We start from the raw sequence: 24345 nt of genomic DNA on the forward strand, positions 1-24345 counted from the left end.
CGGCATCTAAAGATAGTGCTGCAAGAGGAGATTTGAATTTTTTTGCATGAGAGATAATATTTGCCAACATTCGAGCATTATCTGCAGCTAATCGACCCTTAACAAATCCGACCTGGTCAGTCTTAACCAGTAAAGGAAGAAGACCCTCAAGGCGAATAGCAAGAATCTTCGCAAATATCTTACAATCATAGTTAATTAATGAAATAGGACGATAATTTTTACACAAGGAATGATCTTTATCAGGTTTAGGAATAAGGATTATTAAAGCATCCATAAAAGAACCAGAGGCTTTAGCATCAGCAATAAAAGAATTAAACAATGTCAAAAGTTTAGGGACAAAAATAGATGCAAAGGTAGAATAAAATTCAACCGAAAAGCCATCTGGTCCAGGAGCTTTCGATTTTTTTTAAAGATTTGATGGCAGCGATAATTTCTTGGGCAGTGATCGCACCTTCCAATGAATCAAATTCATTGGGTAAGGAGGGAGGAGAGGGAAGACCTGAAAAAAAAATGTCAAAATTTTGAGTAGAAGGATTCGTGTCATCCGAGTAAAGGGTTTCATAATAATCATTAAAAATATTAGCAATGTCGTCGTCAGAAGACACAAAGCGTTTAGTGGATTCATTTAAGATAGTACCAATACTTTTACGTTCAGATTTGATTTTTAAGTAGTTGGCTAACATCTTACCAGCTTTATTTTGGCCCCCATGAAATTTAGATTTGATTTTAAGGAGAATATTACATGCTTCAACAGTCGCAAGTTTATTAAGTTCAGACTTGGCATTAATTAACTCACTAAGTGTAGAAGATGATTTGGAAGTGAAGTAGTTATGTTCCAGCAATTTAAGTTGTTGTAGTAAAACTGAATATTTGCTCCGAGCAATTTTCTTTTTCCTAGAAACATAAGAAGTAACAAACGCCCGAAAGGAAGCCTTAAAAGCATCCCAATTATTAGAAAGGGAGGTTTCTGAGGGAACATTGAACATGAAAAACTCTTTAATAAAGGAAGTAGCTTCTGAAATGAAAGCAGAATCTGATAATAAAACATTATTAAGCTTCCAGCGGCTGAACTTTGGGGAGGTTAACGAGAGATCCAAAACAGCAAAAACTGGTGCATGGTCAGAAATAAAAATTGACCCAATTTCCAAGGATTGAATAGAGGGGAGTAAAGATTTACTAACTAGGATATAATCAATCCGGGAACGTGTATGGTGAACATTGGAAAAAAAAGTAAACTCAAGAGAATCAGGGTTACACGTCTTCCAAACATCAAATAAAGGACGAGAGGCAATGGCCGATTGAAAGGCTTTGTGGGATTTGTCAGGATGAAACTTAGATTTAGATTGTCTATCAGAAAAAGGGTCAATCCATTGGTTAAAATAACCAGCAATAACAATATTAGGACAATCAAGGGAAGAAAGTAAAACCTTGATGTTATTCCAAAATTTGGGGTCTGGTTTGACCGGACCATAAATGTTCAATAAGACCAAATCCTTACCCTGCACAACAACTCTGGCCATTACCCATCGTCCATCCGCATCATTTTGTGTAGATACAATTTGTACAGACAAAGACCTGTGAAAGAATATAGCAACACCCCCTTTTTTACTAGAAGTAGGAGAATACACAACTTGACCCACCCATTGTCTTTTTAACTTAAGTGATTCCGCTTCAGTACTATGTGTTTCTTGAATGAAGGATATTTGAGAATTCAATTTGGATAAATGAGAAAGTACCTTCTGTCTTAACGGGGTGTCCAAGACCACGAACATTCCACGAGACAAAATTACACATAATGGAGGAGCGGAGGGGTAAAATACGTAAGGAGGTGATACACTGCAGGGCAAAAGCTAAAAAAAGAGAAACACCACGAATGAGCAAAATAGAAAAAATATATAATAAAACAGTACACCGATCCACAGAACACATGCAACAAATAGCACATTGTCAAATGAATGCAGAAACATGAAAGAAGAAAAAACATCACAGCTAAAAAAGAGAGAGAAAATAGAAAAAAGAGAAAAAGAAGATAGATCAAGGAAAAATATCCAGATCTAAGAGAAAACAGCAGTAACAGATGCATGGGGAGCAGCAGCACCAACAAGAGACGGAACGGCAGAGAAAATAAATAGAAATAGAAAACTGAGATACAGCCATATCAACAGAGATAGCAAGCAAAGGCGAGTACATTAAGAAAGAGAGGAAGAACCAGTTGCAGACGAAGAAGATACATTTTGAAGAAACGATTTCAGCTTAAGAGGGTCATCAAAGGACCGAGTGGAGCCTTCATGTGTGATTTTACACAAACACGGATGGAGGATGCCATAGCGAATATTCAATTGTCTCATTTGAGGACGAAGAGCCAGAAATTCCTTTCTTCTTGCATTAGTAGCAGTAGATAAGTCCTGAGATATAAAGATGTTGTGGCCCGACCAAGTAAGATGACGTTTTGTTTTGGCTGCCGAAAGGACTCTCATTAAATCAGTAAATTCCAAAAACAACATGATGATGCCTCTAGGTTTAGAAGCATTAGGTTGAAAACGTCCAAGTCTATGAGCACGTTGAATGTTTAAGGCAGGGTCGGGAGAAAGGCCCAAGAGCTCTGTCAGGAATTTCTTCAGGAAGAGAAGCAAGTCAGAGCCCTCCAGATTTTCCGGCAAACCATAAAGGCGCAGGTTGTTACGCCTATTGCGATTTTCAAGGTCCTCAGTATGAAGCTTAAGACACTGGATTTCCTGCTCCAAAATTGGGATTTTAGTAGAAACATCCTGAATATCACTGATACGTTGTTCCATAGCGAATACCTTGGCTTCCATAGTAATCCATCTATCCTCAATTAATTGGAGCTATTCATTAGTTGTGGCCATGAAAGATTTAAGACCCCTCACCTCATCTAAGATAGTGTCCAAAACAGGATTTTGCGAGGATAGTATAGGTGAGGGAGGGTCATTCTTGGCTCTCTTGGGTTTGGTACCCGATGATAATGCACTTGACGCAATTGAAGCTTCATTAGCCATCTTGAAATGATAGGACGGACGAGAAGTGATTCTCAATAAGGACTTCCGCCTACCCATACGCCTTATGAAAACACGGCACTCCTCAACAGGACTTCAGACAAAAAATTAAAGAAAGTTAGCATGTGCAGTGAAGAGCGTCACCAACCGTCAGCGCTCTGGTGATATATGATAGACACTTGCGAGGAGAGCAAGGTCACATATTGGGAAAAATATCAAATCACCAAGAGGCTAGGAAGTGCGACATAGATATATCAACAAAAAAAAAGGTAAAACAAGCACATGTTAAAAAATAAATAAATCGAGAACCAGAGATTGAAAAAGAAGGGCAGCAAACCACATCACTGAAGTAACTCCATAGTTAAGTGAAAGAGTAAATGCCGCAACATTAGGAAAAAGTGAGGAGAAGAGAAACCTATTTATCCGCTTTGGTAAGGCATTGTTGGGAGTAGTACAGTTCCTTTAAAAAAAAAAAAAAAGATTGTCAAAAGAAAGATTGTAGCAGTAAAATTAAGAAAAAAGAAACGTTGCCGCACGTTTATGACTGTAAACGCCGGATTACCTCAGGAGCAGGGCTCAAGACATGAGCAGCTGGCACAAAATGGCGGCCGCCGCCCAAACTCCACTGAGGAGATTACCCCGTCACTGGGACCAGGTCCAGGATTGATGAAACCGGGGTCGGAACGACTTCATACGCCGCACCGCCCCTTTAGAGCCTGGAATCCATCAGCAAAGTGCCTCACACGGGCAAACAACCGGCTGCAGCGTCGGAAGAATCTCCGCGTTTGAGCGGAGCTTAAACGCAAGCCGCCATTTTCCCGCGGCGCGAGACCACGCCCCCCGACGAGGGCATATCTTAAACATGTTTCTCATGCTCCTGGCCTCCCTCCCCCAGGCAACATAATGACTGTCTCTGACGCTGATGGCCGCCCTTTCAATTATGTACATTTGCACCCTAAGGAGCCGAGAGGCCCCATGTACTTACTGCTCACAGATTTCCTTATTGTTAAAAGTTCAACTTCGCCTGCTGTCTGTTATACGTCGTGAGCAGCAAGAGATCCCTGCTGCAGCCCTGGGAACAGCTGCCATCCTGGAACCGCAATAATGAAGAGGTCAGTCAAAAGTAATCATGTTCCAAAGTGCAGCACTGTGTATTTGTTTAGAGGTATATTTTTGGCCCTTTGACCCAATATTTACAATTAATGACATTATCGGAATTGAGTTATATTCTTGGTCTTAATGAGTAGCACTGGTTTAAATTAGTAACTACTTCTGTAGCCAACAAAAATGGTAACGCATTTTGGGTCTTTAAAGCAAAAGGAATATTGGTGAACGCTATTATCAAAAGCGTTCTCACTTTGCACTGCAGCCTATGGGTTATGAGAGAGGCTGGTTACAAGAAGTTATAAAAAAATGAAACGTGCAAGAAAAAAGCTTTAGAGTGCTTTCCTCAGTTTGTTGCAAAGTGTCAAAGATAAGGCAGTGAAGTGCTACTGGAAGCCTATAAATGTCACTCGTAAGCAAACTAAAATCTTCGCAGCAATGCCCACGCCAGCCAGAAACCAGAGCACCCGGCCCCTAACTAAAAACTTATCGAAACTACAAAAATGAGTGAACTGGCTGGTGAGATCCAGTTTCTTTAGGCAGGGAGAGACACAGCAGAGTAATCTCTGGCACCGTTAAACAACATCCTGTTGCTTCCTCCAACAGCAATTGCTCTGACCAACTGCCATCACCAGTCACCTGGGAAACTCAGTAATCAATATTGCACAATCCGCATGGTGCGGCTGAGATCATCTTCTGAGCAGCGGCAGTGCCTGCCAGCAATCTATTGCTGATCACTACAGTCACGCAGTCTGTCTCCTGTTAGTGCCCTTCTATTTCTGGAATTTTATAGCAGATTTAAGATATTCTTGGCATTTTTCGTTGCTCAAATGGGTGAAAAATCTGATATTTATGTATTCGAGGCATGTGAGCTGTAGATACTCCTGCCATGTAGTGTTGGATGTTTGCACTTTGTTTTTATTCCAAGAAGTCTTTCCAGTCATGAGGTAGGTGACTCCTCCTTTCGGTGATAGTGCGCATGGGCATCGACTCCATTGTTAGATTGCTTTCTCCGCCATCGGGTTTGGACGTATATTGCTGCGCTCCGGTTCAAGTTCAACACCATGTCTCGGGTTCCTTTCGGTGTGCAATCCACTTACCCTCAACGGTATTGTTATTTGATCGCGTTTCCCATTCTTCGCATATCGTATCGGTCAGAAAAAATCTCTCCATCTGAAAATTCGTGGAAGGACGGTGGGCCTAGCCGCGTTGGGCAAGCTCGCAGTCGATTGAATGGACTCCATTTAAATTCTGTCCTTGGCGCCACAGCAAGTACCCGCGCACCGACTCGTACAAAATGTGCAACTTGTGCCTCTCCCCAGAGCACGGCTAACAAGACTGTGATGCATGCAGATCCTTCCAATCCAAGAACACACTCCGTGACCGTCGGGCTCGACGTCACAAAATGCAATATCAACACAGCAGCTCCATTCCGGATCTCTTTGGAGAAGATTCCGAACAGGATGTCCACGATGTGCAAGGACACGATGAAGAGTACATGTACGAAGACATTCCGCAGGGTCAGCGTACCGTGAGTACCAATACACCCCTGCCCCAAACTCTACCTCTGCCCAAGAAAAAGGCTCCGGTCCTTCCTCTGCCTTAGGGCTAAGGTTGGCACTGAGAACAGGTTTCCAATGCCCCGCCTTCGGGCCCTGCACCCAAACAGACATTAAAGCCTTCCGGCTCAGGATTGACTCGGCCCCCTTCGGGCACCGAACCGAAACCATTGTGACCGAGACAAAGCACATTTTGGTAATGATCCCTCCACTACCGAAACCAAAATCATCTTCGGATCCGAACACTTCCACGGCGAAAACACCAGCTCTGAAAATATTGGCACAGAAACAAAAAAACGCTCTGAATCCGTCAAAGGAGCATCATTTCGATACCACGCCTTAAAACCCAGACCCAAAACAAAAGGAACTGGTCATCAATCCCAGAACTGGACATATTCATGCAAAATTGCCATTAAAACGCAAACCAGAAACGGAGGACACTTACCACGTTCCTCTCAAGAGGAAACATGTTGATACTAACCCATCTCCTCCTCTATCCCCTTCTTCCCCACCTAACCCAAATTTGTTAATAACACCCACAAACTCACCACCACCACAATCACCTGACAACCAGAATGACGGGGATGGGGATGCGGTAGACAACAATAGTCCTGATCCATGGGACACAGATAATGATCCAGACTTATACCCTACAAAACCCTCTCCACCTGATGATAATGTAGGGTACATAGAGTTAATAAATAGGGCTGCTGAAGATCATGGAGTCCAGCTTCATAAAGAGTCACTTGAGGACCTTCTCTTTGAAACATTAAGTTCTTCCCAGTGATCCACTCATTCACTGCCTATGCTTAAGGGTATGCTTAAGCAAGCGGACAACATTTTTGAAGATCCTATTTGCACAAGAATCCTTACTCCAAGGGTAGATTAAAAAATATAAATCTGCACCAACAGATCCAGTTTATATCAAGGGTCAATTACCATTAGATTCCCTTGCAGTTTCTAATGCCCGTAAACGGGAAAACTCACAAGCCTCGGGGGATACCCCTCCTCCAGACAAGGAATCTCAATTAATAGATCCCTCAGGGAAAAGAGTGGCTGCACAGGCAGCCAATCGCTGGCGTATTGCCAATACCCAGTCTCTCTTAGCCAGATACGACAGAGGGCACTATGACGAATTGGAACAATTGATCCAATTTCTACCTGATGAACACAAGGCTAAAGCACACGACCTAATACAGGAAGGAAAACTAATTTCAAACACTTCCATTAGATGCGCTTTGGATGCGGCTGACACTGCCGCTCGTTCAGTCAACACCAGTGTCTTGTTAGGAAGGCACACCTAGCTTAGAATTTCAGGGTTTAAACCCGAAGTCCAGGCTTCTATCTAAAATCCACCTTTTGATAAAGAGCCTTTGGTCGACACTTCCTTAGAAAAGATAAAGAAGGACACAGACGTTGAAAAATCTATGGGAGCCCTACAGTCCACAACCAATCTGGGTTCTTTTCGTTGTTCCTCCTACTTGGTAGGCTCCAAAACCTATCTACAGAGAACATCTCAGGATCTTATAGAGTCAACAGTCAGTCGCCCTTTTCAAGAGGTTTCTTTCGAGGCGGATTTAGAGGCAATAATGGCAAGGAAAGAGGTAACTGTTCCACACCCCTTACCTCCCCCTCAACAAACAAACAATGACTTTCCTCCTCTTCCCCCGCTTATTCCACACCTGTTGGGGGACGTCGCTCTCAATACCTCACCATCTGGCATACAATAACTTCAGACAGATGTGTCCTAGAATTTATCCAGTCTGGTTATTGCATGGAGTTTACCAACAATCCCCCAAACATTCCTCCACGTTCACACAAAATGTTACCGGGACATCTACACCTCCTCAAACAGGAGGTTCACTCTCTTCTACAAAAGGAAGCTATCGAGCCCTTACCTTTACAATACCAAGGATCCGGCATGTACTCCCTATACTTTCTAATACCCAAAAAGGACGGCTCTCTCAGGCCTATACTGGACCTCAGAGTTAAATCAATATATTCACTCATATCACTTTCACATGGTGACACTTCAATAAGTGCTCCCGCTCCTACAGCAAGGCGACTTTATGTCTACTCTAGACTTAAAGGAAACATACTTCCATATTCCAAAACATCCTGCTCATCGCAAATATCTCAGGTCTGTGATAGCAGGACAACACTACCAGTTCAAAGTGCTTCCATTCGGAGTCACCACTGCTCCCAGGGTATTCACCAAATGCCTGGCATTATTCGCTGCTCACCTGCAAAGACAACATATTCATGTCTTCCCATACTTGGACGAATGGGTCATCAAAGCCAGCTCTTACCGAATGTGTCTCCAGCACACTCAAATGACAGTACAGTTACTGCACGATCTTGGGTTCACAGTAAATGTGTTGAAGTCCCATCTCCGACCTTCCAACACGCAAACATACTTGGGAGCTACTCTCAATACTCAAAAAGCTCTAGCCTGTCCCAATGCGACCAGAATCTGCAATATTCAGGCTCTAATTTCACAGTTTCAGTCCAACCAATCATTACCAGCTTGAGTATATATGCAACTACTGGGAATGATGGCGTCTTGCATCATGATAGTTCCACATGCAAGGCTTCAAATCCGTTCCCTTCAGGAATGCTTAGCATGTCAGTGGAATCAGTCTCAAGGTCAATTTTCAGATCTAGTGTTGGTAGACGGTCGCATTCATCGCTCTCTGCAGTGGTGGAATCCACAAAACCTATCCAAATGCGACCCTTCATTGACCCAGTTCCACAGACAGTACTAACAGCGGACCCGTCGCTCACTGGTTGGGGAGTTCATCTCCAGACTCACACAATTCAAGGTCTGTGGAGAAAAAAGCAAAACTAAGTGATATAAATCATTTAGTGCTGCTAGCTGTATTTCTAGCACTCAAAGCCTTCCAGACTCACCTTGCAGGCATAACTGTCTTGATATGCACGGACAACATGACAGCCATGTATTACATACAGAAACAAGGGGGGGCCCGCTCTCTCCAGCTGTCAACACGTGCACAAACCATCTGTAAGTGGGCCATACATCACAAAATGTATCTCCTGGCAGAACCCCTCCGGGAGTAAACCATCAGATCGCAGATCTTCTCAGCAGGCAGAGACAACAGATTCACGAGTGGGAACTTCACCCTCAAGTTCTCCTCCCATTCTTTCAAAAGTGGGGTTTTCCACAAATTGATCTGTTCGCAACACACCAATACGCAAAAATGCCAAACTTCGCTTCCAGGTATCCACACCCATTGTCCAAAGGCAATGCACTATTGTTGGGAGGGAGGACCACCGGGGAGTCGGGGGGACTACTCCGGGGCACCTTCCTACCGCAAAGTTATAGCCGATCGCCGCTGAGAAGCCTCCTAGGAGAGGTCCTTCCCCTGAGATCGTACTAGGCCAGTAACACCACACAGGACTCTGTATCAGTTGCTTATCTTGGTTCTTTATCAAAGGTAGCACATTCAATATTTACAGGGGGATCGAGTGATCCAAAAAGAGTCTCAATGTCTTTAGGGGGATAGGGTAGCGGGTCAGACTCAGTACCAGCCAGGTACGGGGAGGCTCTGCGCCAGACCTTGCGTGCTGGCCTCAAAGTAGCTCGGACGTGGAGAGCCGCGACGGCGTCTGCAGGGCTCGGGTGGTAGTTCCGCTTGGGTCGAGCCGCGACACAGTCAGCAGGGCTCCGGTGGTAGGTCCGCTTCGGTCGAGCCGCGACGAGGTCAGCTGGGCTCTGATGGAAAGTTCAACAAGGTCGGGCCGCGACAGCGTCAGCAGGGCCCCAAAGGTTCGTGAAGGTCTTTAAGCACGGTGGAGCCGCGACATCGTCAGCCGGGCTCAGGGTGTAGTTTCAGGATGAGTCTTTCTCCGTAGGGTCAGCCGCGATCCGATCAGCAGGTCTCTTGACTCCGGGATACAACTGTTGTCTTGTTGCCGGGTCGCCCCAGATATAGGACTGGAGCCCTTTGATGTCCGGACCCTTGCGCCCGGGGGGGGGCAGAGAGGCCGGGTAGGGAGCGGCCAGACGCCCAGCAGGAGAGGCGCCAGGCCCCCGAGAGCTGTGGGGCGATCGCACCTAGGTGTGGAAGGACGGTTGGGGGTCCCATCGATACTGCCCTCCGCCGGGAGTGGGAAGGGTTCACGTGGTATCCCCCGGGCCAGGGGTTGGCGCCTCGATGTCGGGCCTCGCTGGGACCGAGGCCGGGTGGAGCGGGGTCACTGAGGTGGTCACGTGGAGTGACGTATAATCCAAAATGGAGGAGCCCCGAGGTGCATGGGACCTCGTGCGGCTTAGCGAGGGGGAACAGGACCACGCCACGAGGCCGGCTCCAACAACTATGGATGAACTGGTCAGGTATATTTGCCTATGCTTTTCCGCCTCTCCCACTCATTCCACTAGTGGTTCGGAAGCTCAGACAAACATCGCGCACACTGATCCTAGTAGCTCCCACATGGGCCCGTCAACCTCCGTTCTCTACCCTGCTGGAGCTCTCAGTAGTTGCTCATCAAAAACTACATCTCACACCCAGTCTCCTCATAAAGAGCCATGGAGAAATAAGACACCCAGATCCCAAAGATTTCAACCTAGCGATCTGGCATCATAGCTTGGCTAACTGAACCTTCCACCATACTATATGAATATCATTAAAGAGGCCAGAAGGCCTACTACAAGGGCTTGCTACGCAGCTGGAAGCAGTTTGCTATATATTGTAATAACAACCATATTAATCCGCTAGTTGCTTCCATTCAAAATATCATTTGTTACTTACTACACTTACAGCAGTCAGGATTAGCTTGCACATCCATACACTTACATCTCGCTGCAATAGCTGCATACCTTCAAAACAGACAGCATCTGTCCCTTTTCAGAGAACCTGTTATAAAAGGCTTTTATGGAAGGACTCAAAAGTTATTCCACCAAGACTTCCACCTGCTCCAGTGTGGAATCTTAACATTGTCTTACCAGACTAATGGGTCCACCCTTCCAGCCATTGCACACATGTGAACTGCAATTTCTCACTTGGAAAGTTGCTTTCCTCATTGCTATTACATCACTGAGGAGAGTGGGTGGGCTTCAGGCATTAACCATAGAGGATTTGTAACATACAAAAGGACTTTGAAGGGGGGTCCAAGGGAATGAATATTTAAAGACCTGGAAGACGTAATTCCCCAATGAGCATACACTATAAACACAGCGAACTTCTCGGGTCTAAAACAGCTTGAAGCAGTGACACAAAGAAAGAGATGAAAAGTGAATCTGTGTCTCATTAACAAAAACCTAATAGGGGAAGCAATCCCTTTTTAGGACGAATTCCCTCACTCACCAAAGGTGACATGCTTCATCATTTGGGCTTTTTCCTCCCAGTGGGAAAACCTAGTCCCACTGAGGGCTACAACCACCTCACTGAGAGGTGGGAGCTCAGGGATGTTTTTAGTTGTACCTGAAGTCTGGATGCTAACATCCCAAAGACGAGCAGTGTAGTGATGTGAGGGTGCAGCGCAAAAAGTAAATGAAAAAAGTGTGTGAAACTAAAACTACCTAGTGCAGATGAAAAGGAATTTTATTGGCTCATCTGTACTGGCAGGAGTAAAAAGCAGTGCAAAGCAGAATCTATTGGAAGCTGCTAGATTGAGAAAAGGTCAACATGTTTCAGCCATCAACCATCTTACAAGTATGTCTGGCTTTCTTCAGGACCAAAAAAACAAAGCTGCTGCTGTGAAGTGCAAAAAATATAATAATGATTCTTAATCCAAAACCAGTAATCCAAGTGCGGATTCAGTATCACTGGAACTTGTCTAAAGAAAAAGAGACACAGAAAAACACAATCATTCTAATTTCTAGGATGTAGCCAAATAATTACTATACTGTGTTAGGATAATTCTCTTTTAAATGCCTCAAACACAAAATGTTTAAGTCCATTAGGGTACTCCAAAATGTATTCACTCACCCAATTTGAAGGACAAGTGAGCCCACCTCAACCTGGTTACAACTCAGGGAAGGGAGCCCCGCTCTGAAAAAACAAGCAAACATTCAACAATTGATGAGTCCGTTTTGCTATGTGTAAGGATGTGGAAGTGGTGTCAAGGACCACCAACGAGCATGGACCGATACAAAAATATACAAATAATGGAAAATGGCACTGTGAATAAACGAATGGTCTAAACAGTCATGAAAAAGGTGTGCCCAAGCGGTAACCATATAGATAAAGGTCTCTGAAGTATATGAGCCTAAGTCCAAGATGCCTTACTAACAGCAATGCGATACCATTAGCAAGAAACGTACTGACATTCACACACGTCTTCATATATAGATGGTCGGAGGTATGGATGAATCACAACCACCAAGCTCTCTCAATAGTCACCCCTGGTTACGATGGAGATACCAAAGGTAATTTGAAAGAGAAATATACGTAGTCCCCGATAATACTAATACATCTTGTGCCACAAATAATTGATGTACAGGGAACAATATTCTGCCAAACAATCCTCCAAGAGCAACGCACACAAGCTGCTCAATTAATTAAGCCCACAGCAGTGTAAAGCATGCTCATTATAGAACGCCTGTGATGACACGTATTCACAAAAGGGCTAAGTGAATCATGCCTCTCTCCAACTACTTGTGTGTACGACTAACTACTCAGCATTTGAGCCCAGTACTATGTCAATTATTCGCATTACGCCACACCTATGGTAACTAGTATTGAAATCTAGGGCTAAAAGGAACATGCCCCTCCCCAACAATATGTGTATGCAACTGCAAACTCACGCTCTTGTGAAAAAGACCTATATTATGATAATGCCAGCGGTGCTAAAGAGGATTTGGATATACCAAAATGAAGCAGCGTTGGTTCGCTCTAACTGCCCTTAACTAACAAAGAAAGATTAGCAGTGCAAACTAAACGTGGCAAGCAAGGCAGAGTCAACTGTCCAATGGACAAAAAGTATTGCCAGCCTCTTCTAACGGCCCACCCAACTAACCTCTCCGTCGGTACTCCGTTGTAGTACAGAATTGCAACCGGAGTTACCGACGTAGGCGACTGATTGTTTTAAATAGCAGCGGGGATTGCCTGCGCCGACCGGGCAAGGACCTCCATAGGTGTCCCACTGAGATGCCTGTTGGGCTACTGAGCATGCGCAAAAGATCAGAGTTCTACCCGCGCATGCGCAGATGATCAGTGTTCATGCTCGAACATAATGCTGTCTTTTCAACCCAACTTTATCAAGACGTAAACAGTGAATATATTCACAATCACAATTGTGAACATGTATCTACACCTTATGAATAGCGCCAAACCAAGCATCAAGATCAAAAATGTCAAGAGCTATGGTGGAGAACATGATATAGGTGGTGACTACATGCAAAAAAGTTGGTAAGTCAGAATGTGCCCCTGTCGCTGTAAGCACTCCTCAGCTAACATGCAGGGACTTATAGCCCATTTTCACTCAAATACCCCCCATCATGATGTAAAAAATGAAAGCACCCCAATTCTATTTTCAGGAAAGCGGATGCTCTATTAATAACAGGATGTTTATGACAGGGAGTAGATGTGATACAGTCATAGAGAGACAACCAAGGGATGTCTTCGTTGAGTCCTAACGTATCACTTTTGATACGAAAAACCCAATGTTACTCTCTTCTAAATAAACATTTAGAGATGTCAGTGATGTGTTGGGGTATTACAGGTTGCTCAAGAAAGGTCCATTTGAGGTCGTCTGCTTGATGATTGGAATCTAAAAAGTGATTAGTAATTTTTGTTGATCTTCTCTTGCACCGAATGGTACTTTTATGTTCCAATATTCTTGTCTTTACCTTGCGTGTGGTCATACCCACATAACGCAAGGAACAAGGGCACGTGATCAAGTAAGTAACTTTCTCACTGTTGCTGTTTGTGTGCTTGTTGAGCGACCAAGGTTTGGTGGTGCCAATGTCTACCTCTGTCATGTGCGTCGTCTGTGGACAGGCTGCACAGGAGCCACAAGGATAGTGCCCTACCACTGGCGGTAATCCCCATAGTGATAGTTGTTCAGTACTTCTCTGCTTAATTCTGGGCCTGGTGTGAACAATGCAATCTTTAATATTGGCACTCCTTTTAAAAGCAAAAAGAGGAGGGGCTAAAGGCTCAGTGCCGATGTTAAGAATCTTCCAGTGTTTCAAAATACTCCTCTTGATTTCATTTGAGTGAGTGCAGAAAGTATTGACACAGGTCAATCTGTTGAGTGGTTCTTTAGGACCAGCCACGTCAATTAAAGCTTCTCTGTTATTATTGGCAGCTCGTTTACGCGACCTACGAATGGTGTTCTGAGGATAATTATTTGGCTAAATCCTAGAAATTAGAATGATTGTGTTTTTCTGTGTCTCTTTTTCTTTAGACATATTCCAGTGATACTGAATCCGCACTTGGATTACTGGTTTTGTATTAAGAATCATTATTATTATATTTTTTGCACTTCACAGCAGCAGCTTTGTTTTTTTTGGTCCTGAAGAAAGCAAGACATATTTGTAAGATGGTTGATGGCTGAAACATGTCGACCTTTTCTCAATCTAGCAGCTTCCAATAGATTCTGCTTTGCTCTGGTTTTTACTCCTACCAGTACAGATGAGCCAATAAAATTCCTTTTCATCTGCACTAGGTAGTTTTAGTTTCACACACTTTTTTCACTCACTTTTTGCGCTGCACCCTCACATCACTACACTGCTCGTCTTTTGGGATTTTAGCATCCAGACTTCAGGTACAACAAAAAACATCCCTGAACTCCCACCTCTCAGTGAGGTGGTTGTAGCCCTCAGTGGGATTAGGTTTTCCCACTGAGAGGAGACAGCCCAAATGATGAAGCATGTCACCTTTGGTGAGTGAGGGCATTCGTCCTAAAAAGGGATTGCTTCCCCTATTAGGTTTTTGTTAATGAGACACAGATTCACTTTTCATCTCTTTCTTTGTGCCTCTGCTTCAAGCTGTTTTAGACCCGAGAAGTTCATTGTGTTTATATTAACCATAGAGGAACCATTTTGTCAAGTCCACCAAAACAAAGTGGTCCTTCGCACTAACCTCAAGTTCCTACCCAAAGTGGTATCTGCCTTTCACATCAATCAATCTGAGTTGACTGTGTTCTTTCCTCAACCAGATTCAGTGGCAGAACGAGCTCTACACACATTAGATGTTAAACAAGCATTATTGTATGAGATAGAAAGAACAAAACCATTTTGTAAAACAAAACTGCTATTTGTGGCTTTTGCTCCACCACACAAAGGCAATACTATTTCTAAATCAGGTATTGTTCAGTGGATAGATAAATGTATTCAAACATGCTATCAAAAAGCAAAGAGGACTTTACTAATACCCCTAGAGCACATTCCACCCGCAAACTAGGGGCTACTATGGCTTTCTTAGGAAACATCCCCATAGCTAACATTTGTAAAGCTGCAACATGGTCTACACAACACACATTCACCAAGCACTATTGTGTAGATGTGTTAGTGAGACAACAAGCTAATGTAGGCCAGGCAATACTTGGAACACTCTTTCAGACAACTGCAACAGCTACAGGTTAGCCACCGCTTTGAGAGAATACTGCTGTACAGTCTATGCAAAGCATGTGATCTACAGCTCATATGCCTCGAATAGAAAATGTTACTTACCCAGTAAGCATCTGTTCTTGGCATGTAGAGCTGTAGATTCACATGCGCCCACCCGCCTCCCCCGGTTCCTACACCTTTTGCATTCTCTTTTACTTTATATACATACGCATGGACATCTCTATTCTACTCTACTAACTCCATTCTCACCCTCTGCGGGGAAACAATCAAACCGAAAGGAGGAGTCACCTACATCGTGACTGGAAAAGTCTTCTTTGAAGAAAAACACAGTGCAAACATCCGGACCCAACACTGGATGGCAGGAGTATGCAAAGCATGTGAATATACAGCTCTACATGCTGAGAACAGATGCTTACTGGGTAAGTAACAGTTTCCTTCCCTTGTCTTCATTGCTTGATTTTGCTTGCGAGAAAGTGTCACTCATAGTCGTTGAAATGTCACTCATAATTACACTGAAATTATGAAAATGTCACACATAGCAATATGAAACCTTGGAAAACAATCCTTAGCACACGTAATAATTATAAATGCCAATACGTATAGCGTGTTTCCACATAAGCTTCAATCAAATGTACATAAGAATGAATTTGTCTTTCTTCTTCTTGGTTGTTCTTTTATTATTTGCAAGTCTTCTCAGTTATTCATAACAGCCACAAGCCAACACGTGTTTCGTCGCTACTAGGGAATGTTGTCCTGCGACTTTTTCAAGGCTATTTCCTGCTTGATTGTAGCATTTAATAGGCGGTGATAATTCCAAACCGCCAATGGTTTCTGGTGTGGCGGCGTCACACGTAACAACAAGAATCTTTAATCCTGTCCTTGTATATTCAGTTTACCTTTCAATGATTATTCGACTGGTAAGGTAGTCCAAACGTGACGCCTGTCCATAATTATTGCCGAGTGCGCACTCAAGCAGGAAATAGCCTTGAAAAAGTCGCGGGACAACATTCCCTAGTAGCGACGAAACATAATAATAATTATAAATAATTATTACGTGTGCTAAGGATTGTTTTCTATTGAACAGGGTCAAGGCCCATGATTCTGGGAAGTAGGGTGGTTCTTCTCACCTTTTAGCACCGTCGATTACTTAGTTCTGGACAACTATATATGTGAACTTTCTCTGTGGCGCCTTTACCTAAAACAAATACCACCGGTGTACACTATTCAATATGAAACCTTAGAAGCTATGATACTGGAAAACATTCCCACTGGTAGCTTGAGCATGAAATGGGCTTCTCTATGATGTATTAGAATCCAAGGATGGACCACATTGGAGACTTGAAGTGATTGATCTTGATCACTTCTGCTTTTGATGCATGCAATTTGCCATGATGGTCTACTATTTTTTTATGACCACTGTGGGCCTCTTTTTTCACTTTCTGTGTGGTTTGAGCTAAGTCACAACAGATCTTTCTTCAGGTGTACATTTCCACTAAAAATCTTGTTCTCAGCCACAACTGGATTTCACATCACTAGTGTAAAGCGACTAAAGAAGCCGGTGAGCATCTGGTAGCCACTTCTCCATAGGACTACAGGACGATGCCGTACGGGGTGCGCTTTGGCCAGGTCTGGTCAGCTTGTGTCAGTTGAAGTATGAGGATATGGAACAACTGAAGGAATGTGACAACCAAGTGTGTTGTCAGACCAATACTGTATTGCAAGCTTCCAAGGCCTCCACATAATGTAGAGTATCTGAAGTGCACTACTCTTTTCCCCTCCGCTCTTTGGACAAGCTATGAGGTTTTTTGGGTTGTAGCAGCATCTGCATCCAGCAGTATGCTGACGAAATGTGACTGTAACTCCGGCTCATCTGAGGAAGAGGGAATTGGATGTTGTGCTTTGAGAAATAGATGTCCAGTCTCTCTGTAGTAAGGAGGTCCACGCAGGTAGGATGTAATTAAAGATTATTTATTCAAGCAGGTAACATGTTGAATAGTTCCAGACAACAGGTAGTTACGTTCTGAAGGGGAGACCCACCAGGAGCAGCCTGTCTGCTGCTCAGCCCATGCTCAACTGTCACTTCACCACTCTGTGTCCCAACATTCCGAGTCACATCATGAGTCCAACATTCTATTGAGCACAGGCACTGGCTGAGCAGGTGGTGTAAAATACATTACATTACAAATGCAGGCTACTACACTCTCGTAACACTTGAGTTCTCTCAACCTCAGATTATCAAAAACTGTGTGTTTTTTCCTCTTCCGCTTTCCTGTCTCTGCTGTTGTTTTGTTTAACTATTCTTGCTTCGAATGCTTTTTTTGTGAGCACCAGTTCTTTGTGTGGATTCTGAGCATATCAATGAAGCCTCCATTTACTTAAATTATGTTTTTTTCCACTGGAAGATGTTTATCACAGGTTTTTCACTTTTTTACAGTACAGGATTAATAAGGGAACTCTGTTTACCCAGAAATTGAATCTTTCTGTGTGGCACAATGACCGGTTTGGGACAAATAGTTTCTTGGGTGAGGTGGAAATTGATCTGGCAACATGGGACTGGAAAAACAAGCAAATGAACTGGTTCGCCCTACAGCCAAGGGTAAGTTTATTTATCTGATATTTTGTGTTAGTAGCTCCTTTTTCTGGCATTTCATTACAAAGTCAAATCTTTATATGTTCCTGTTGTAATACCCCCGTAGCAGGTAGAAGCGATTTGTGGTGTCCTTCATTAAATGCCCTTAACTGAATTGGGAGGATTAGGGTGTGAAGTATCCCTGACTCCTGTTCTATTGGTTAATGTGCAGGTGCATTGTTGTGGTTTGGTGTAGCGAGGGTGGCTTAACTAGAGCCCTCCTTTACCAGAGGAAGCTGATCTGCCTGGGAAGGCCTGGCTGTCCGTATTTATAATGCATGAATGTGATTGGATTGGTGACCTTGGGCAGTGGTTCTTATCTTGTGGTCAGAGGACCTCTGGGGGTCCACGAGGCCTGTTCAAGGTGTCCGCCACTGTGTTAACAATAATATTAAAATTAAAAAATGAATACAGTATATACAAATAAAGAAGCAAAATTGAAACTTTGAAAACTGTTTCTATATTTAATTGAGAATGACATAAGATTTTAATATTTGAGCATTTGTTTGGTTATACTTGTTTTTGTATTTTTTGTATTGTTTAGAAGTTCAAATCTTAGAAATTGCTTTAGGCGGGCGTGTCCAGCTTCTAGTATGTCTCAATGGGAGTCCCCGGATTCCAATAATGATTAACTGAGGGTCAAAAGGTTAAGAGCCGCTAAGTCAGTACCCATAAGAGGCGCTTAAGGCTGGTAAATGCGAACTGTTATGCAGGAGAGGAGATGCATGGATTTTTATAGTGGGGCTGGTACTGCAGGGTTTTGTAATACCTAGGAGGTAATGAGGGAGTAAAGTTAATGCTTTTACAGTGGAAGAAGAGCACTAAAGATGTGAAAGGTGCATGGGTGACTGGAATTGAGAGGTTGTAGTTACCAGGTCGTAACTATTGGGCAGTGTCTCCATCATAGTGCGAAGTTTCTTCATAGTAAAGAATTTCAGCAAAGTACAAAATGTTTTGTACCATTGATCAACACAAAACTAGAAATCAGAAAGGTATTTAAATAAGCGTATTTAAAGAAATAAATACATTTTCATTTAAACCAAAAATTATTTCCCAAAACACGTGTAGATTTAATTGCCTAATTTGTAAATGTGAAATACATCCCGTAATAACCAACAGCATAAGAGCCCCAGGTCAGAAACAACCTATTTATCTGTGACTACATTTAGACTATGAAGTTTATGACCATGAAGCATTAGTTCTGTGGTTCTATGAAATCACAAAGTCCCTCTGTGGGTATTATGTTGACAGCTAAATGTTGATTGCCTTCCTCAGAACATAACAATATTCTTTGAAAACTTGCATTACACAATTTAAGAGTTTCATTTCTTTCACAACCATAAATATACCGAGAAAAATAAGTGAAAGACCCCCATAAAAAGCAAGGTTGTTTAAAGAACGGATTTCTGGCTAGCTGAGACTTGTGCCAAAGCGGGGCAGAAACCACCACTGTAGTCAGGATAAGGGAGTTACACGTCTAAAATAAACCCTGCTCACCCCCTTGGTAGCTTGGCACGAGCAGCCAGGCTTATCTTTAGAGGCAGTGTGTAAAGCATTTGCACATAACCAACAGTAATACAGCGTACGCACTACAAAAGGACACCACACCAGTTTAGAATAATATCCAATATTTTTATATAATTAAAATAAGACCAAAAACAATAAAAACTCCACAATACTTAAATGTTCACAGTTCACTATGTTGATTAAAAAGAGTTCCTTGCGTGGATAGCTCCGTCCGGGCTTCCATGGCGTCGTGGGCACACAAATCCGAAAACAGTTCTGGCTGACCGCGGGGATGCGGCCAGCTACAGTGTCGGGAAGACCCGCAAACAGTACCTTTCAGAGATGCAGGGCGATGGGGCCCTTGAAGTCACTCACGTTGCAGGTCGAGCTCCTCTCTGATGGGATCAGGAGCGCTGGCGCCAACAGTTGTCGGGTGCTGCGGTGCGAAGTGCAGCATTGCGGTGTGCGGGGCCCCCAGGTCACGGTGCGAGCAGCGGCTTGGTGGCGGCGTCAGATGGCGTCGTCGGTGAGACCAGGGTCACAGTGTGAGATGGAGGCGGTGCTCGTCACGGTGCTAGCAGGTCACGGTGCAAGCAGCGGCGTTGTCGTTGCAGGAGCGCTGGCGTCGGCTGACGAACTGAAGTCGATGACACCGGCGTCGGTGGGCCAGGGTTGCGGTGTGGGATGAGGGTGGTGCGTCGTGTAACTTACAAGCGGTGCCCCCGAACCACGGTGCAAGCAGCGGTGCCGATTTCTGCGGGAGGTGGCGTCGTCAGGAAGGCTATGGCGTCGTCGTGTAGTGAGGCGGTGCAGAGTGCGGGCCCACAGGTCGCGGTGCGAGTAGCGGCTCAATGATGGCGTCAGCAGGCGTCCTCGTGAGACCAGGGTCGCGTTGCGGCAGCGCCCTCTGCGGTGCCAAAGCTTCGGCGTGAAGCAAGGCGGTGCGGAGTGCGGTGCCCACAGGTCGCGTTGCGAGCAGCGGCTCGATGATGGCGTCAGCAGGTGTCCTCGGTGAGACCAGGGTCGCGTTGCGGCAGTGCCCTCTGCGGTGCCTTCAGGGCACGGGTTAGGCAGGGTCGTCGTCGACGTCGTCGAGTGGTGTTCTTCGGGTTGCAGCACAAAACACACAGTCTCCAGTGCTGCGGGTCGAAGAACCTGAAGTCTTTGCTGTTCCAGAGACTTCGTGAACAGGGGGCAAGTCTACCTCAAGCCCTTGGAGAATCTCACCAATTCGGTTGCAGAAAGTCCAGTCCAGGCCTTTTACTGCCCACGACAGAAGCAGCCACTGCAGGTCAGCCCAGCAAAGCACGCAGCAAAGCCGGTCGTTCTCTTAGCAGTTTCTCCGGCGCTTCTCCTATGCAGTCTTCTTGATCCAGGTGAGTTCTTTGATTCAGGGGTCTGGGACCTAGCATTTGTACACAAAAATCCTTTGATCTGCCAGGCAGAGGGTGTCGGTGTCCGGCCAGAACCAGTTGGGCCTTCTCTGGCGTGAATTCCTGGCAGGAGGTGGAGACGGCTTTGTCAGAGGCAGACCAGGCCCTTTGAGGTGCAAGGAAATTCCTCCCCCATCGCAGCCCAGGTCTAGTCAGCCCTTTCCTGACCTATCCAGACCATCTGGAGCCCCTCTTGCCCCCCAGCCTTCTGTCCTCCTAAACCCAGATAAGCAATCCACATTCCAGCAGAGGCATACGGGTTGACCAAGCAAAATAATACGCACTTTCTAAAAGTGGCCTCTATGAACTCAAAATAAAAAGGGCACCCCTACTAAAGGCTGCGTCTTTAGATGCTGGGTCAGGCATACCAAACTTCATTCACTTATACCTTTTTGGGCTATGTACGTGGGTGGCACAATCCGTGCTGCAGGCCCACGAGTAGCGGTTGACTCACAAGGCCCGGCACCCGCAACGCCCATTACTGGGGAATGAGAAGTCACACATCCAATCAGAACACAATTTACTACAGGAGCACCAGCGCTTTACCACCGATCAGCAGTGCGAAAAGAGTGTAGAAACGTTATACCAGCAAAAACAGATTAAAAACCGAGAGGACAGAAAGCAAAAACTGGGGGAAAACACGCCAAAAGATGCCACATCTAACACACGTCCCCTCCAGCTGAAAATAGGGGGAACTAACCACACTCCTGGGAGTTCTCCTCACAAAGGCGGAAGAACCGGGACAGGCCACCTGCGTTGGCGTGTTCTGTCCCCGGACGGTGTTCCATCGTGAAGTCCATTCCCTGTAGGGTGATGGACCACCTCAGCAGTTTTGGATTCTCCCCCCTCATCTGCATTGACCACCTGAGAGGCCTGCGGTGGGTCTGAACCTGGAAGTGAGTCCCAAACAGGTAGGGCCTCAGCTTCTTCAGTGCCCAGACCACAGTGAAAGCTTCCCTTTCTATGGCACTCCACCTTTGCTCCCTGGGGAGTAGCCTCCTGCTAAGGAAGACTAATGGCTGGTCCAGGCCCTCTTCGTTCAGTTGTGAGAGCACCTCTCCCACTCCATGCTCTGATGCGTCGGTCTGCACGACAAATTCTTTGGAGAAGTCGGGGGCCTTGAGAACAGGGGCCGTGCACATGGCTGCCTTCAGGGCATCAAACGCCCTCTGGCAGGGCTCAGTCCAAATCACCTTTTTCGGCTTCTTCTTGGAAGTCAGCTCAGTTAAGGGGGCCACGATGGTGCCATATCCCTTAACAAACCTCCGATAGTATCCGGTGAGTCCTAAGAAGGCCCTCACCTCTGTCTGGGTCTTGGGGGGCTCTCAAGCCAGAATGGTGTCGATCTTGGGCTGTAGGGGCACCACCTGGCTGCTCCTTACCTGGTGTCCCAAGTACACCACCGACCCCTGCCCAATCTGGCACTTACTGGCTTTAATCGTGAGGCCTGGTGTCTGCAGCACCCTCAACACTTCCCTGAGGTGTTGCAGATGTTCGTCCCAACTGGAGCTGAACACCGCAATGTCGTCCAGGTAGGCGACACTGAAATCCTCCAGCCGGGCCAACACCTGGTTGACCAACCTCTGAACGTGGCAGGGGCATTCTTCAAGCCGAAGGACATCGCACGGAACTGGTAATGCCCGTCCGGGGTCGAGAATGCAGACCTTTCTTTGGCCCCCTCGGTTAGGGCGATCGGCCAGTACCCTGACGTTAAATCGAACGTATTCAGGAATCTGGCCGCTCCCAACCGGTCGATGAGCTCATCGGCTCGGGAGATGGGGTGGGCGACCGTCCGCATGACTGCATTGAGCTCCCAATAATCCACGCAGAACCGCAGTTCCGGGGCAGCACCGGGCGCTGCTGCCTTCGGGACCAAGACCATGGGGCTGGCCCAGGGGCTGCTGGACAGCTCAACCACCCCTAACACCAATATCTTCGAGACCTCCTCTTTGATGCTGGCCTTGACCCGGTCAGCCAACCGGTAAATCTTATGTGGAGGACCCATAATGAGTTCCGGGGAGCCTGCAAATCCACCAGGTAGGTGACCTCACTTTTGCGCTCCACCACCTCAAAGGGCCCCGTCCACTTGTCCTGCAAGGCACAAGTGGCGACAGGGGCCATAACCCACACTTTCTGTCCAGGTTGAAACTCTACCAGAGTGGCATTCTGGTCATACCACTTCCTCATTTCTTCCTGGCTGGCCTCGAGGTTCGCCTGAGCGAGTTACCTGAAGCGGGCCGTTTGGGTGTGGAAGGCCAGCATGTAGCTGAACACATCCTGGGGTGTCTTCTTGGGAGCGGCCTCCAAGCCCTCCTTCACCAAGCTGAGCGGTCCTCACACAGGGTGACCATACAGAAGCTCGAAGGGGCTGAACCCGAGAGACTTCTGGGGTACCTCCCTGTAGGCAAAGTGCAGGCATGGTAAGAGGACGTCCCACTTATGCCTCATGGGTTTAGTGAGACCCTTGATCATGCCCTTTAAGGTCTGGTTGAACCTTTCTACGAGACCGTTACCTTGGGGGTGGTAAGGAGTGGTGAACTTGTACGTAACACCACACTCCTTCCACAGGGATATCATATACTTCGATATGAAGTTGGTCCCCCTGTCGGAAACCACCTCTCTGGGGAACCCCACGCGGTAAAAGATCCTCATTAACGCCCGGCCCACCACTGGCGCCGTCATTGTCCTGAGAGGGATTGCCTCTGGGTACCGGGTGGCATTGTCCACCAAGACCAGGATGCACCTGGCTGTCTTGGGATCCAGAGGCCCCACGATGTCCATCTCTACTCTTTCAAAGGGTGTCCCCACCATGGGGAACGGTTGGAGAGGCGCTTTGACCTTCCTCCCACTCTTGCCACTTGCCTGGCAAGTTTGGCAAGTTTGGCAAGACTGACAATGCGCATCCGACTGCCTTCGCATTTGAGACCAGAAAAAGTGGGTGACTAGCCGGTCAAAAGTCTTATCCTGCCCCAAATGTCCTACCAAAGGCACGTCATGAACCAGACCCAGTAGGAAGGTCCAGAAGCGCTGGGGTAGCACACGGGCTGATCCAGGTTCCGCGACCTTAGGCTCGCTGTACAGGAGATCATTCTCCCAATAGATCCAATGTGATCCGGACTGATCACCAGTCGCCTGGTCTACGGCCTGCCGCCGCAGACCCTCCAGAGAAGGGCACTCCTTCTGCTCCCAGCAGAACTCCTCCCTGGTGTGGACCCCCTTCTTGCTGCCACTGGGTCAGCTCGGAGATGTCCCCCAGTTCGGCTACCTGCTCCCCTGTAGGCACCGGGGCGTCCCCCTCGAGGTCCGCCTCCTCCCGGGCCGTTGGAACCTCTGGGCCGGTTTCCCGCGCCCCTTGCCCTTTCTCTTGGCAGGGACCTGGGCCACTGTCTCAGGCTCCAGGTCCCTCTAATCACCCTCTCGGGCCGCCATCGACTGAGTAGACACGTATGCCCACTCTGGCAACCCCAACATCTCCAAGTGGGACCTGAGCTCAACATCCTTCCATAAGGACTGCTCCAGGTTGTTACCGTGGAATAGAAATGGTCCCAGAACATACGTAAATTGA

At 46.0% G+C, this 24345-nt stretch overlaps 1 protein-coding gene across 3 annotated transcripts in view; it reads left to right on the plus strand.

Moving 5' to 3' along the window:
- LOC146805855 (synaptotagmin-like protein 2) overlaps positions 1–24345 on the plus strand; it is a 234820-nt gene that overhangs the window by 75256 nt on the left and 135219 nt on the right. For 2 of the 3 annotated variants that reach the window (XM_085620557.1, XM_085620556.1), the window contains exon 4: positions 17647–17808. The exons of the other annotated variant lie outside the window; for it this stretch is intronic. In XM_085620557.1, coding sequence (XP_085476683.1) covers positions 17647–17808 — 162 coding nt within the window. The remainder of the gene's footprint in view (positions 1–17646; positions 17809–24345) is intronic. 3 annotated transcript variants of the gene reach the window in all.

The sequence above is a fragment of the Triturus cristatus genome, chromosome 8 (genome assembly GCF_964204655.1).
Source record: "Triturus cristatus chromosome 8, aTriCri1.1, whole genome shotgun sequence".
Lineage (NCBI taxonomy): Eukaryota > Metazoa > Chordata > Amphibia > Caudata > Salamandridae > Triturus > Triturus cristatus.